The sequence below is a fragment of the Rhinatrema bivittatum genome, chromosome 7 (genome assembly GCF_901001135.1).
Source record: "Rhinatrema bivittatum chromosome 7, aRhiBiv1.1, whole genome shotgun sequence".
NCBI classification, from domain to species: Eukaryota; Metazoa; Chordata; class Amphibia; order Gymnophiona; family Rhinatrematidae; genus Rhinatrema; species Rhinatrema bivittatum.
Genome location: NC_042621.1, coordinates 151,849,951 through 151,865,322, shown reverse-complemented (window position 1 = coordinate 151,865,322; position 15,372 = coordinate 151,849,951). Strand labels below are relative to the sequence as shown.

General features: G+C 38.2%; 1 protein-coding gene across 31 annotated transcripts in view; it reads right to left on the bottom strand.

Moving 5' to 3' along the window:
- The window catches only part of LOC115095534 (loricrin-like), a 43,162-nt gene extending 28,430 nt beyond the window's left edge, over positions 1-14,732 (bottom strand). For 27 of the 31 annotated variants that reach the window (XM_029609385.1, XM_029609398.1, XM_029609397.1 and 24 more), the window contains exons 1-4: positions 14,590-14,732; positions 4,621-4,731; positions 2,783-2,893; positions 938-1,048 (exon numbers count right to left, since the gene is read on the bottom strand). In XM_029609385.1, coding sequence (XP_029465245.1) covers positions 938-1,048; positions 2,783-2,893; positions 4,621-4,731; positions 14,590-14,680 — 424 coding nt within the window. In that variant the 5' untranslated portion in view covers positions 14,681-14,732. The remainder of the gene's footprint in view (positions 1-937; positions 1,049-2,782; positions 2,894-4,620; positions 4,732-14,589) is intronic. The other 4 variants (XM_029609388.1, XM_029609402.1, XM_029609390.1 and 1 more) reach the window with 3 other exon arrangements.
- Positions 14,733-15,372: the final 640 nt, after the last annotated feature.

Here is a 15,372-nt window from a genome sequence, read left to right as displayed (position 1 = left end):
CTTCAACATATCATTGACCTTCATTTGAAACTACCTGGAGTTTTCCCTACATTTTAGCCTGCTTCCATGTTGTACAGACATCACAGCAAACATCTTTGTCCACAGAACATGGAGCATGATTCCCTCCATTTCCCAGTATACGCTCACTATGAATCCTGTCAACAGATGTCACTGTTTTAGTAATAGCTGAGACTCCCTTGCTGAAAATGAGGCTTCCATGTTAATCCAGCCCTGATTGCTTTGAAGAGTTGAAGCCAAGTTTGGATTTTGAAGTTGTGTGCCAAACAGCCATGTGTAACCCAGCTACTGGTTCATGAGGCCAGCTTTGGGCAACTGTGATACTTTTGGGGAACAAGGGTTAGCAAATGTCCCTCTAAATTATGTCTTGATCTTCTCTTGCCATCCGAACCTCCAGTGTTGATATTGCATGGTGGTGCTGGGCTGGGAAAAAAACAGAACATCTGCTCTATGCCCGAAGTTACAGGAGGCTCCATTGCCTGAAGGCATTGGGATCCAAGTATTTGTTAAATTCTGGCTGGAGCCACAAATGCCTAATTGAATATTATTCTATGCTGAGTTGTAAGAGGAAAGATTCTCGCTCTGCTCTGCATCCATTTATAAGAGAATATCTGTATATGCAGAGAGTGTATTACAGAACACAGTTGTTTATTGTTTAGATTTCTATTGAAACCCATATAAACCCCTGGGCAAGATACTGTCACTGGGTCATCAGGCTGTTAGTCCTGAGTCTGGAATGTTATTTTTCAATATAAAATAAGAATCATACAGCTTGAGGAAAATGTAGTAAAATCAAAGTGACAAAAACACAATCAACTTTCATCTAAGTAAAATATTTTCAACTTTTCTGAACATACCCACTCCAAATAATCAAATATCAGTTTCTAATGAAAATGTATTAAAATTAATTTAAACTTACGGCCATAGCTTTGATCTTTCTGTTGGTATGAATCACGACCACCTTGTGAGCCCCCAGTGCTCTGACTCACTTGTCCTCCACAACCACTGTTCTTGCCACTAGTGGATGTTTCTGATGTCATAGAAAAGAACAGAATAAGAAGTGTGAGTCTGTGAAGTTTCGGTAATCTATGCTTGAACATATCCTGAAACTTCATAAAAACTACATGGATTTTTTTCCTCACTTTTTAACTTGTTCCTGTGTAGCCAAACTAACAAATCCTTGGCTATAAGCCACAAACCACAGGTCTCTTTGCAAACTGATTTCCAATCACTGTGAATCTGGACATTAGCTCTTACTGCTTGAGTATTGGTTGAGATTCTCTTTCTGCCTCTGAGCTTTCCCGGTTCAAATTGTCCTGAGGAGCAGTGGTGGCATTTCAGCTGAACGCAGGTCTCCAGCATAGCCATGTGACACCCTGTCCCTGGCTCACTGAGAAAATCCAGCTTCAGAAAATATTTCATTTCCATATTGAATGAAATTTAATAAAACCCACTTTCAATAACAGATCTAGCTTTCATTGCATAAAAATATTGTCAGTGTTTATAAAAGCAAACATCTCCAAAGAACACATAGCATTTCTAAAATGTTTCTAAAGGAAAATTATCATAATGAAATTAAATTCAGGACCATAACTTTTAACTTTCTGTTGGTATGAATCAACACCAACTTGCAAGGCCCCATGCCCTGTTTCCATTCTCCTTGACAATCATTGCCTTTGCCACTTGTGGATGTTTCTGATGTCATAGAGGACAACAGAATAGGAAGTGCGAGTCTGTGAAGCTTTGATATTCTTTCATTCAGAATATACTGAAACTTCATTCAAAACTATCCCTTGAAAGATATGTTTGTCTTTCGCAATTCAGAGCAAAACTGAAGAAGAGTGATTTTGTGATAGTTTAGTCTTTATTGCTTCAACATATCATTGACCTTCATTTGCAACTACCTGGAGTTTTCCCTGCATTTTAGCCTGCTTCCATGTTGTACAGACATCACAGCAAACATCTTTGGCAACAGCACATAGAGCATGATTCCCTCCATTTCCCAGTATACGCTCACTATGAATCTGGTCAACAGATGTCACTGTTTTAGTAATAGCTGAGACTCCCTTGCTGAAAATGAGGCTTCCATGTTAATCCACCCCTGATTGCTTTGAAGAGTTGAAACTACTGGTTTATGAGAACAACCTTGGGCAATTGTGATGCTTTTGGCGATCAAGGGGTAGCAATACCCCTCCAAATTATGACTTAATCCTTGCTTGCTACTCGAACCTCCAGTCTTGATATTGCATGGTAATGCTGGGCAGGGAGTAAACAGAAAATATGCTCTATGCCCAAAGTTACAGGAGGCTCCATTGCCTGAAGGCATCAGGATCCAAGTATTTGTTAAATTGAGGCTGGTGCCGCAAAGACCAAGTAGAATATTATTCTATGGCGAGTTGTAAGATACTAGTTCTGCTCTGCATCCATTTTGAAGACAATTTCTGAATATGCAGAGCGTGTTTTACAGAACACATTTGCTAATTTTTTAGATGGAGTTTTCTTCCAAACCTTTATAATCCCCTTTTGCAAAATACTGCCACTGGTTCATCAGGCCAATCCTGAGTATTTAAGAATTTTCTTCAATATAAAATAAGAATCATACAGCTTGAGGAAAAATGTAATAAAATCAAAGTGACAAAAACAAAATCAATTTTCATCTAATTAAATTATTTTCAACTTTTCTGAATGTAACCTCTAAAAAAAATCAAACATCAGTTTTTAAAAAGCTTCTAAAGAAAATGTATTGAAATTAATTTAAACTTACGGCCATAGCTTTGATCTTTCTGTTGGTATGAATCACCACCACCTTGTGAGCTCCCAGTGCTCTGACTCAATTGTCCTCCACAACCACTGCTCTTGCCACTTGTGGATGTTTCTGATGTTGTAGAATAGAACAGAATAGGAAGTGTGAGTCTGCGAGGTTTGCTAGAACATGCCTTTAAACTTCATTGAAGACTACCTGGATATTTTTTCCTCTCTTTTTAACTTGTTCCTGTGTAGCCAAGCTATCAGATCCTTGGCTAGAAGCATTAAACTACAGTTCTCTTTGCAAACTGATATACAATCACTGTGAATCTGGCAATAGCTCTTTCTGTTTGAGTAATGGTTGAGATTCCCTTTCTGCCTCTGAGCTTTCCTGTTTCAAACTGTCCTGAAGAGCTGAGACTGGCCATAGGGCTTGTGACTCAGGTCTCCAGCGTAGCCATGTGGCACCCTGTCCCTGGCTCACTGAACCAAACCAGGTTCAGAAAGTATTTCATTTTCATATTGAATGAAATTTAATAAAACCCACTTTCAATAACAGATCCAACTTTCATTGCAGAAAAACATTGTCAGTGATTATAAAAGCAAACATCTCCAAAGAACACATTTTTAAAAAGTTGCTAAAGGAAAATTATCATAATTAATTGAAACCTATGACCATAGCTTTGAACTTTCTGTTGGTTTGAATCAACACCACATTGTGAGCCCCCTGTGCTCTGTTTCCAATGTACTTCACAATTACTGCCTTTGCCACTTGTGGATGTTTCTGATACGATAGAAAGAACAGAATAGGAAGTGCGAGTCTGGGAAGCTTTGGTACTCTTTTCTTCAACATATCATGAAACGTCATTCAAAACTATCACTTGGAAGGTATGTTTGCCTTTTGTAATTCAGAGCAAAACTGAAGAGGAAGAGTGATTTTGTGATAGTTTAGTCTTGTCTGCTTCAACTTATCATTGACTTTCATTTGCAACTACCTGGAGTTTTCCCTGCATTTTAGCCTGTTTCCATGTTGTACAGACATCATAGCAAACATCTTTGGCCACAGCACATAGAGCATGATTCCTTCCATATCCCAGTATACACTCACTCTGAATCTGGCCAGTAGATGTCACTGTTTCAGTAGTGGCTGAGACTCCCTTGCTGAAAATGAGGCTTTCATGTTAATCCAGCCCTGATTGCTTTGAAGAGTTGAAGCTAAGTTTGGGACTTGAAGTTGTGTCCCACACAGCTGGGTGTAACTGGTTCATGAGGCCAGCCGTGGGCAATTGTGATGCTTTTGGGGAACAAAGAGTAGCAACACCCCTCCAAATTATAACCATCTTGCTACCCAAAACTCCAATGTTGATGCTGAATGGTGGTGCTGGGCTGGGAGTAAACAGAACATCTTCTCTATGCCTGGAAGCTCCATTGCCTGAAGGCATCAGGATCCATGTATTTGTTAAATTCAGTCTGGTGCCACAAAGACCTAGATGAATATTATTCTATGGTGAGTTGTAAGGGGAAAGATGCTAGCTCTGCTCTGCATCCATTTTTAAATCAATTTCTGCATATACAGTGTGTGTGTTACAGAAAACAATTGTTAATTGTTTAGATTGAGTTTTCTTCCAAACCTTTTCATCAGGCCAATTCTGAGTAATTAAGGATTTTCTTCACTATAAAATAAGAATCATACAGCTTGAGGAAAAATGTAATAAAAGCAAAGTGACAAAATCAAAATCAACTTTCATCTAATTAAAATATTTTCATCTTTTCTGTCTGTAACCTCTCGAAAAAAAATCAAACATCAGTTTTTAAAAAACTTCTAAGGAAAATTTATTGAAATTAATTTAAACTTACGGCCATAGCTTTGATCTTTCTGTTGGTATGAATCTCCACTACTTTGTGAGCCCCCAGTGCTCTGACTCAATTGTCCTCCACAACCACTGCTCTTGCCACTTGTGGATGTTTCTAATGTTATAGAAAAGAACAGAATAGGAAGTGTGAGTCTGTGAAGTTTGCTTAAACATGCCTTGAAATTTCATTGAAAACTACCTGGAATTTTTCCTCTCTCTTTAACTTGTTCCTGTGTAGCCAAGCTATCAGATCCTTGGCTAGAAGCCATAAACCATAGTTATCTTTCTAAACTGATATGCAATCACTGTGAATCTGGACAATAGCTCTTACCGTTTGAGTAATGGTTGAGATTCCCTTTCTTCCAGGTACTGAAAATGCTGCCTCTGAGCTTTCCTAGTTCAAATTGTCCTGAGGAGCTGAGACTGGCCATAGGGCCCCTGTCTCCAGCATAGCCATGGGGCACCCTGTCCCTGGCTCGCTGAGCCAACCCAGGTTCATAAATTATTTCATTTTTTTTATTGAATGAAATTTAATAAAATCCCACTTTCAATAACAGATCCTGCTATCATTGCATAAATACATTGTTAGTGCTTATGAAAGCAAACATCTCCAGTGATCACATAACTTTTTAAAAAGTTTCTAAGGGAAAATTATCATAATTAATTCAAACTTATGACCGTAGCTTTGACCTTTCTGTTGGCATGAATCAACTCCAACCTGTGAGCCCCCTGTGTTCTGATTCCATTGTCCTCCACAATCACTGCCTTATTTTATTTTTATTTAACACGTTTATATACTGACATTAGTGTGTAACATCATACCGGTTTACATCCGAACTGACTTGAGAAAAGTACATAAAACAGGGACAGGGAGGGCAAAGGACCGAACGAGGCAGAGGAGAAGCTGGAAGCAGAGCAAAAGAAATTTAATGCAAATAACAGGTAATATACTGCAAGTAACATGGCATAGTAGCAAAACCTATATACAAGGATCAGGTCAAAGTGGGTATTAGCGTAGGCACAAGGGAGGTCAGTGTCTAGTCAGGGTAAGCCTGTTTAAAGAGCCATGTCTTTAATTTCTTTTTTAATTTAGTGGTACTGGGCTCAAGTCGAAGAAAGGTGGGAAGAAAGTTCCATCGCATGGGACCGCAATGGAGATGGCGCAATCCCTTGTGGAGGAGAGATGTGCCTTTTTAAGAGAGGGTACCTGAAGGGTTCCTTTATAGTTTGCCCTGGTGGGTCGGATAGAGCGTGTGAGGCGGAAGGGATTGTCTAGCCAGTTGGAGTTGTGACAGTAGATGGATTTATGAATGATGGAGAGTGTTTTATAGAGGATACGTGAGGGGATGGGGAGCCAATGGAGGTCTTTAGGGATGGGGGTGATGTGGGCTGATTTCCGGGCGTTTGTGATGACCCTCGCTACTGCATTCTGGAGCATTTGAAGTGCCTTTGCCACTTGTGAATGTTTCTGATGTCATAGAATAGAAACATCCACAAGTGCCTTTGCCACTTGTGGATGTTTCTGATGTCATAGAATAGAACAGAATTGGAAATGTGATTCTATGTAACTTTGCTATGATTTACTGAAATATGCCAAGAACCTTTGTTCACACCTACAGAGAGATTTTTGCTCCATTTGAATTTAATCTCATGTTGTTCAGCTATTATAGCTTTAACCCTTTGCTTGAAGCTTCAGATGTCAAGTCCTTCAGGAATCTGGTCACATACACTGTGAATCTGGACATTAGGTAACCCTAGTATCCTCCCAGTGAAGAATAGAGTCACAGGAAGGGAAGTTTCTATTCTTGAGGTGAATCAATGACTGCATAGATTGTTTCAACATGAGTGTTACCTTCCTGGGCCATAGGATGATGTTTCCAGGACTTCTGAGCAGAAAATAGGTTCACCAGTCTAACAAAGGGCAAGTGCCAGAATAAATTGAGAAACCTACTAAGGAGTTTTAAACTAGGATTATCAGGGTTGGGTGAATAAAGCCATAAAATAAGTACAAGTACCCAGATTAGTGGTTCTTTGAACACTTGAGAACTGGGTTAAAAAGGGTAATATCTGGAAAAGTATGTACACTAATGCTCATTAAAAAAAAAATTGAAACTTTTTCAATTATGGTTGAAAAGTATGAGAATACCTATCCAGGCTGCCTAGCAAGCTTCTTATGCTAATATCTGCCACTCTATACAGGATACCCCCATGTTTCTCTCAAGGGTAATATATGAATATTAAGACACAGATTTAAATGCAGCCATAGGAGAGGCCTACTTGAATGTAGTAGCTGTCATGGAAATTTTATACAAAGAAAACCATGACTGAGATATAGTTATACCAGGATACCATATTTTCAGAACGGACAGAGGAAGAAAGGCATGATAAATGGCACTATATATAAAAATAATATAAGAGCAACATAAGTGCAGGACTTATAAGGTAAGAAGGAAGCACTGTAGATTAATCTGGAAAGAGAGGAATGGAACGTCTATTGATACTGGTCTGATTTATAGACCAACACAACCGGGAACCCAATGAATACGGAAAATAAATAAATGGCATCTGAGGCATTTGATTTATAGACTTATCACAGAAGGAATGTATAGAGATTGAATAGCGGGTATTCTCAAAATTACTATGAAAGGTGCTAGCGGTGACTTTGATCTGCCAGATGTTTATAGGACTATCTCAGTTATCATCTAGAAGCAGGGAGATCCCAGATTCTCTTCATGTAAAACTGTTTCATCAACTGGTAACAGTATCCACAAGGGAGAGAGTGATACTAGACTTGATGCTTAAGAATGGAAAGACTGTTTTTGTGGTCATAGTGAATGATCATCTGAATTTGGACCAGATCCTGCAGGAAAAGTCCATTAACCATTATTAAGATAGAGTTGCAGAAATCCCACTGCTTATTCTTTGGAATAGTAGCATGGAATCTATCTATTCCCTGGGATCCTACTAGGTATTTGGATTGCTCACTGTTGGAAACAGGATACTGGGCTTGATGGACCTTTTGGTCTGACCCAGTAAGACAAGTCTTATGTTCCTATTTATTTTACTTATTGATTTTCATAATTTATATTCTGTTCTATCCATAGTTCTAGGTAGATAACATAAATACATACATAATTAATACAGATAACATATAAATCATAAAAGGAAAATAAAAGGAAAAAATAAACATTTTAAACAATAAATAAACATATTAAGCAGCAATTAATAAAACAATGAACTTTAAAAAAAATAAGAAAACTGATCTAAAAAACTAAAATAAAAAAATACATATCCACATTAAGGGCCAGATTTTCAAAAGCATTTACTCGAGCAAAACTGGTTTTTGCTCGAATAAATACACTTTACTCGAGTAAGTGGGCTTTTCAAAATTGCTACAATATATGCCATTGAATTGTCCATAGGATTTACTCAAGTAAGTGCACTTTACTCGAGTAAATAGCTTTTGAAAATTGCTACGATAGTATGTCACATTTACATGCGTAACTCCTTTGAAAATTACCCCCTAAAAGTTTGCTTAAAAAAGAAAGCTTTGACATGCATTCTAAAAGTCAGATAACACTTGATGTTCCTGATCTCGTTGATCAAGTAATCACTGGATGCTGTGGTTCATTATTAGCATGCAGGTGGAGAAGGTTCATTCAAAGGTGAAGGTCTAAGACTTCATGAAAATTGTATTAAAATGGGAGATACCTCAAGGATGGGAAAATCTAGGGGAAGTAGAAGGGCAGTAGGAAAAACTAAAATTAGATCTTGTAAGGGCAATTAACCTTTTTGTAAGAGGAATAAGAGATGCTATGGTTTTCTAAAGTACCTAGAAAGCTAAGGCTAAAATGATTAGTAGACATAAACTATAAGAAATCTCAGAAATAAAATAAGCAATTATATCTAGAAAAGCTAAGAGAAGCTAGGAAAGTAGTTAGGAGAACAATGATGCAAAGGGAATTAAAAATAGCAAATACGGTCAAATTGAATGACAAGACATTTTTTTTTAGAAATGTTAGTGATAGGAAAAAGTGTAAAAGTGTTATTGTGAGACTCATATTTCCGATCAGTTATGCAAGCACTCATTCTTCCTCTCTTGGACTTCTGCAATACTGTTTTTTTAGGCCTTCCAACCTCTTCCGTAAGAGTGCTTTGGCTGCTACAGAACTGTGCAGCATGCCTGATTATACTGGAAAAAGTATGCATGGATACATTACTCCTATATTATATAATCTACATTGATTATCTATTTACTCGTGAGTCCAGTATAAAATAGCTATGGTGGTATTCAACTTTTTACAACTCAATTCTTTTCCTTGGACTTCTGCTCTGCTGTGAATTCGTAAGTGGACTTGTGCACTGCAGTCAGTTGAGAGGGGTTTGTTAGATGTTTCTTCACTTAAAATGGCATGTTTGGTTGAAACAAGGCAAAGGGCATACTCTGTAGCAGTACTTGAACTCTGGAATTCATTATCCCTTAAGTTATGGCTTACTTTATGTCCAAAATCCTTCAAATCAATGCTGAAAATATATCTGTTCAGGCTTGCTTATGATTGATTTAGATGATGTTTTTATGTTCTGCAATGATGCATAAGTTCAGTTTAACTTTTACAGGTTTGCATAATGAGTTTTTACAATGTTTGTGCTATGTTGAATTTGTAATTGTTTTAGTGTATGTTTTGATTTTATTATGTATGTATGCTTGTAAATCACTTAGAGCCTCGTGCACCAGGCTATTCATAAATTGTAATAAAGAAAAGATGTAGAGACTGATAAGGAGAAAGTGAAATTCCTTAACAAATATTTCTGTTTGGTGTTCACTGAGTAAGGGTCTGGACTAGGACCACAGAAAATGGACACAAATAGAATTGGAAGCAAGGTATACTTCAAATGATTTTCTGAAAACTGAGAAAAGTTAGCTAAATTAAAAGTATATAAAATGATGAGACCAAATAAGATACATTTAAAAGTATTAAGGGAATTTGGAGAAGTACTAGAGGTCTGCTGGCTGACATTTACCTTGCTTCTTTAGAGTCAGGAGTAGTTCAGGAGGACTGGAAGCAGGGAGATGTGATTTCTCGTCACAAATGTGGACGTAAGAAGGAGGCTGGGAAGCAAGGTCTGGTTAGTCTGTGGTGAGGCAATTAATGAAATCACAGCTAAAACAGAGGATAGTAAAGTTTCTGGAATCCAGTGGATTACAAGATCAAAGAAAGCATGATTTTACCACAGATAGGTCTTTCTCTGACTGGGTGACCAGAGGGTTGGATCAGAGGAGAGCACTAGATGTAATGTGGCACTTTATGTCCGGGATGGCATAGAGTCCAACAGGATAAACATCCTGCATGAGACTAAATACAAAATTGAATCGTTATGGGTAGAAATCCTTTGTGTGTCGGGGAAAACTATAGTGATAGCGGTATACTACCGTCCACCTGGTCAAGATGGTGAGATGGACAGTGAAATGCTAAGAGAAATTAGGGAAGCTAACCAAATTGGTAGTGCGGTAGTAATGGGAGACTTCAATTAACCCAATATTGACTGGGTAAATGTATCAACGGGTCACGCTAGAGAGATAACGTTCCTGGATGGAATAAATGATAGCTTTATGGAGCAGTTGGTTCAGGAACCGACAAGAGAGGAAGCAATTTTAGATGTAATTCTCAGTGGAGCACAGGACTTGGTGAGAGAGGTAACGGTGGTGGGGCCGCTTGGCAATAGTGATCATAATATGATCAAATTGGATTTAATGACTGGAAGAGGAACAGTGTGCAAATCCAAGGCTCTCGTGCTAAACTTTCAAAAGGGAAACTTTGATAAAATGAGAAAAATTGTTAGAAAAAAAACTGAAAGGAGCAGCTACAAAAGTAAAAAATGTCCAAGAGGCGTTGTCATTGTTAAAAAATACCATTCTAGAAGCACAGTCCAGATGTATTCCACACATTAAGAAAGGTGGAAAGAAGGCAAAACGATTACCGGCATGGTTAAAAGGGGAGGTGAAAGAAGCTATTTTAGCCAAAAGATCTTCATTCAAAAATTGGAAGAAGGATCCAACAGAACAAAATAGGATAAAGCATAAACATTGGCAAGTTAAATGTAAGACATTGATAAGACAGGCTAAGAGAGAATTTGAAAAGAAGTTGGCTGTAGAGGCAAAAACTCACAGTAAAAACTTTTTAAAATATATCCGAAGCAGAAAGCCTGTGAGGGAGTCAGTTCGACCATTGGATGATCAAGAGGTTAAAGGGGCACTTAGAGAAGATAAGGCCATCGTGGAAAGATTAAATGATTTCTTTGCTTCGGTGTTTACTGAAGAGGATGTTAGGGAGGTACCCATACCGGAGAAGGTTTTCATGGGTAATGATTCAGATGGACTGAATCAAATCACGGTGAACCTAGAAGATGTGGTAGGCCTGATTGACAAACTGAAGAGTAGTAAATCACCCGGACCGGATGGTATACACCCCAGAGTTCTGAAGGAACTAAAAAATGATATTTCAGACCTATTAGTAAAAATTTGTAACTTATCATTAAAATCATCCATTGTACCTGAAGACTGGAGGATAGCAAATGTAACCCCAATATTTAAAAAGGCTTCAGGGGTGATCCGGGAAACTGCAGATCGGTTAGCCTGACTTCAGTGCCAGGAAAAATAGTGGAAAGTGTTCTAAGCATCAAAATCACAGAACATATAGAGAGACATGGTTTAATGGAACGAAGTCAGCATGGCTTTACTCAGGGCAAGTCTTGCCTCACAAATCTGCTTCACTTTTTTGAAGGAGTTAATAAACATGTGGATAAAGGTGAACCGGTAGATTTAGTATACTTGGATTTTCAGAAGGTGTTTGACAAAGTTCCTCATGAGAGGCTTCTAGGAAAAGTAAAAAGTCATGGGATAGGTGGCGATGTCCTTTCGTGGATTGCAAACTGGCTAAAAGACAGGAAACAGAGAGTAGGATTAAATGGACAATTTTCTCAGTGGAAGGGAGTGGACAGTGGAGTGCCTCAGGGATCTGTATTGGGACCTTTACTTTTCAATATATTTATAAATGATCTGGAAAGAAATACGATGAGTGAGATAATCAAATTTGCAGATGACACAAAATTGTTCCGAGTAGTTAAATCACAAGCAGATTGTGATAAATTGCAGGAAGACCTTTTGAGACTGGAAAATTGGGCATCCAAATGGCAGATGAAATTTAATGTGGATAAGTGCAAGGTGATGCATATAGGGAAAAATAACCCATGCTATAATTACACAATGTTGGGTTCCATATTAGGTGCTTCAACCCAAGAAAGAGATCTAGGTGTCATAGTGGATAACACATTGAAATCATTGGTTCAGTGTGCTGCGGCAGTCAAAAAAGCAAACAGAATGTTGGGAATTATTAGAAAGGGAATGGTGAATAAACAGAAAATGTCATAATGCCTGTGTATCGCTCCATGGTGAGACCGCACCTTGAATACTGTATACAATTCTGGTCGCCGCATCTCAAAAAAGATATAATTGCGATGGAGAAGGTACAGAGAAGGGCTACCAAAATGATAAGGGGAATGGAACAACTCCCCTATGAGGAAAGACTAAAGAGGTTAGGACTTTTCAGCTTGGAGAAGAGACGACTGAGGGGGGATATGATAGAGGTGTTTAAAATCATGAGAGGTCTAGAACGAGTAGATGTGAGTCAGTTATTTACTCTTTCGGATAGTAGAAAGACTAGGGGGCACTCCATGAAGTTAGCATGGGGCACATTTAAAACTAATCGGAGAAAGTTCTTTTTTACTCAACGCACAATTAAACTCTGGAATTTGTTGCCAGAGGATGTGGTTAGTGCAGTTAGTATAGCTGTGTTTAAAAAAGGATTGGATAAGTTCTTGGAGGAGAAGTCCATTACCTGCTATTAAGTTCACTTAGAGAATAGCCACTGCCATTAGCAATGGTAAATGGAATAGACTTAGTTTTTGGGTACTTGCCAGGTTCTTATGGCCTGGATTGGCCACTTTTGGAAACAGGATGCTGGGCTTGATGGACCCTTGGTCTGACCCAGTATGGCATTTTCTTATGTTCTTATGTTCTTATGTAATGTTCTTAGATTTCAGTAAGTCCTTTGACATAGTTCCACACAAATGACTCATAAAGAAACTGAGCACCCTTGGTATGGGTCCTAAAGTGAATGACTGGGTTAGAAACTGATTGAAGGGAGGAGAAAAAGGATACTACTAAATGCAATTCACACTGAGGTGAGAAACATTAGTGGTATGCCGCAGGAGTCGGTGCTTGGATCAATTCTTATAAACATTTTTACAAGCAATATTGTGAAAGGACTATCAGGAATGGTTTGTCTTTTTACGATATATATAAAAATCTGTTTACACACAGATGTGTGTAAAACATGAGGAGGGAACTAGCAAAGCTTGAGGAATAGTCTACAATGGCTACTACAATTTAATGCTATGAAGAGTAGTGCATTTGGGTTGCAAAGATACAAGATAATGGAAGAATCTAGGGCGTGAAATTCTTCTAAGCATGAAAATAGCAGGATCTGGATGTGATTGTATCTAATGATCTTAAGGTGGTCAAATAGGTGGATAAGGCAATGGCAAAAGCTTAAAGATGCTTTGGTGCACAGGAGAGCACCTCAATAATTCCATAATGAAATCTCTTTTCAAATACTGTTTATAATTCTCTAGTACCAGCTGGAGTTGGTCCAGAGGATGGCTATGAAAAGAGTGAATGGTCTTCATTCTAAAGCATACGAAGATCTAAACATATACTGTATACCCTAAAGGAAAGGCATGATAGGGGAGATACGATAAAGGCATTTAAATACATACACGATATCTACAAAATCATGAATGGACTTGAATGGGTTAATATGAATTGTTTATTTACTCTTTCGGATAATACAAGGACTAGGGAGCAGTCCATGAAGTTAGCAAGTAGCTCATTTAAAACAAATCAGAGAAAATTATTTTTCACTCAATGCATAAGTAAGCTCTGGAATTCATTGACAGAGGATGTGATTATGGCAGTTAGTATAGCTGGGGTTAAAAAAGGTTTGGATAAGTTCCTAGAGCAGAAGTCCATAAACTGCAATTGATCAATAACAATAAGGATTAATAGCCTGGAATCTATTCATTTAATGTTTGGGTACTTGCCAGGTACTTGTGACTTAGTTGGACACAGGATACTGGGCTTGATGGACTCTTGGTCTGACCCAGCATGGCATATTTTATGCTCTTAATGTTCAGGAGGCGGATATCTTTAAATGGAAAGAAAACTCTGTAATGAGGGATTTTGGGATTTGGGTGAAAGGAAATGGACTCGGAAAAAATCTAAGAAAATGTTTCTTTGCATAGAGGGTGGTGGATTCATGGAACAATCTTCCAGTAGACCTGGTGGAGACAAGAACTGTATGTGAATTCAAGATAACAAGGGACAAGCACTAGGGATCTCTGAGGGAGTTGTAGGGATTGTAGAGCTGAGTAGTTGGTGTGGTTCAGAAGATTTGATAGCCTAGGAGTGGCTACTCTAGTCCTTGACAGCCACAAACAGGCTAGGCTATCCACAAAGCATATGCATAAGATAGATTTACATACAGTGGAGACAGTGCATTTAAATCTATCACATGCATATTCATTGTGAATATCCTGGAAACCTGGCCTGTTTGTGGCTCTTGAGGACCAGAGTTGACCACTCTTGCGATAACCCATATGGTTGGGACTCCCTTCCAGGGACAGTAAATTCTTCCTCTGCAGTATTCCCTATTCAGAATGCCCAAGGAGCTGAAGATGGATTTGCAAACTGAATCAGAGTCTCCCAGCCTACTACTGGGTAATTGGGCCAACCCCAGGACAGAAAGGATATCCTTAGATATAAAACACAATCTCCTTATTATAAGGAAAAATAATTAAAATCACAGCATCAAAACTGGCATCAACATTTCTTGCATTATAATGAAATAGAACTTACGATCAAAGACTTTCACTTGCTGTGGGTCATTGCCTTGGTCCTGTTGGCTTTTTTTCTTCTGATTCCAGTTTCCTCCACCTTTGGCAGACATGATTGTTTCTGTTTGTGTTGAGCAGTACAGAATAAGAAGGGTGATTCTGTGAGGCTTTAGTCTTGCTGCATGAAGATGTCATTTATATATTCAAGAATTGTTCCTCCCTGTGTCAAATGGGCATCACGTGTGCCTCGGTGGAGCTCTTGACAAAGACATAGGAATTTAGCATCACCCATATAATTAGAGGTCATTCTCTAATAATTTTCTGTCCCGAAGGTAAGGAGGTTATCACCCAGTGGAATTTCTTGTTCTGATGATTTAAAATGACAAGGTATCATATTAAATATATAAATTGTACCTTGTAACTTTTTTTGGAATTAATCATTTTCCAGATTGTGGATTAGTATTTTCTTTTCTAAAAGCAGGCAAAATCAGAGCATGGAGGGTAAGACAGAACTAGAACTCTAAGGCCAGGGTTACAGCTGCAAACTTTATTCCTTTCTTTCACTGGCTCATCATATAGAGTGATCAGACACATTTTAGTGTAAATCTGACTCGTGCAAAGTCCTGTACCCTGTTGTTGTTGTGATATCCTAGTTTACTACCTTGGGAGTATATAATTAGAAGATACACAATGAAACTATGGCATGAGAATAAACATAGTAATGTGTATGTAGAAACAGTGGGAAGATATAACTTTAAATGCAACATAGTTGCAGTTTATTACTGTATATTTTTTCTTAAGCATT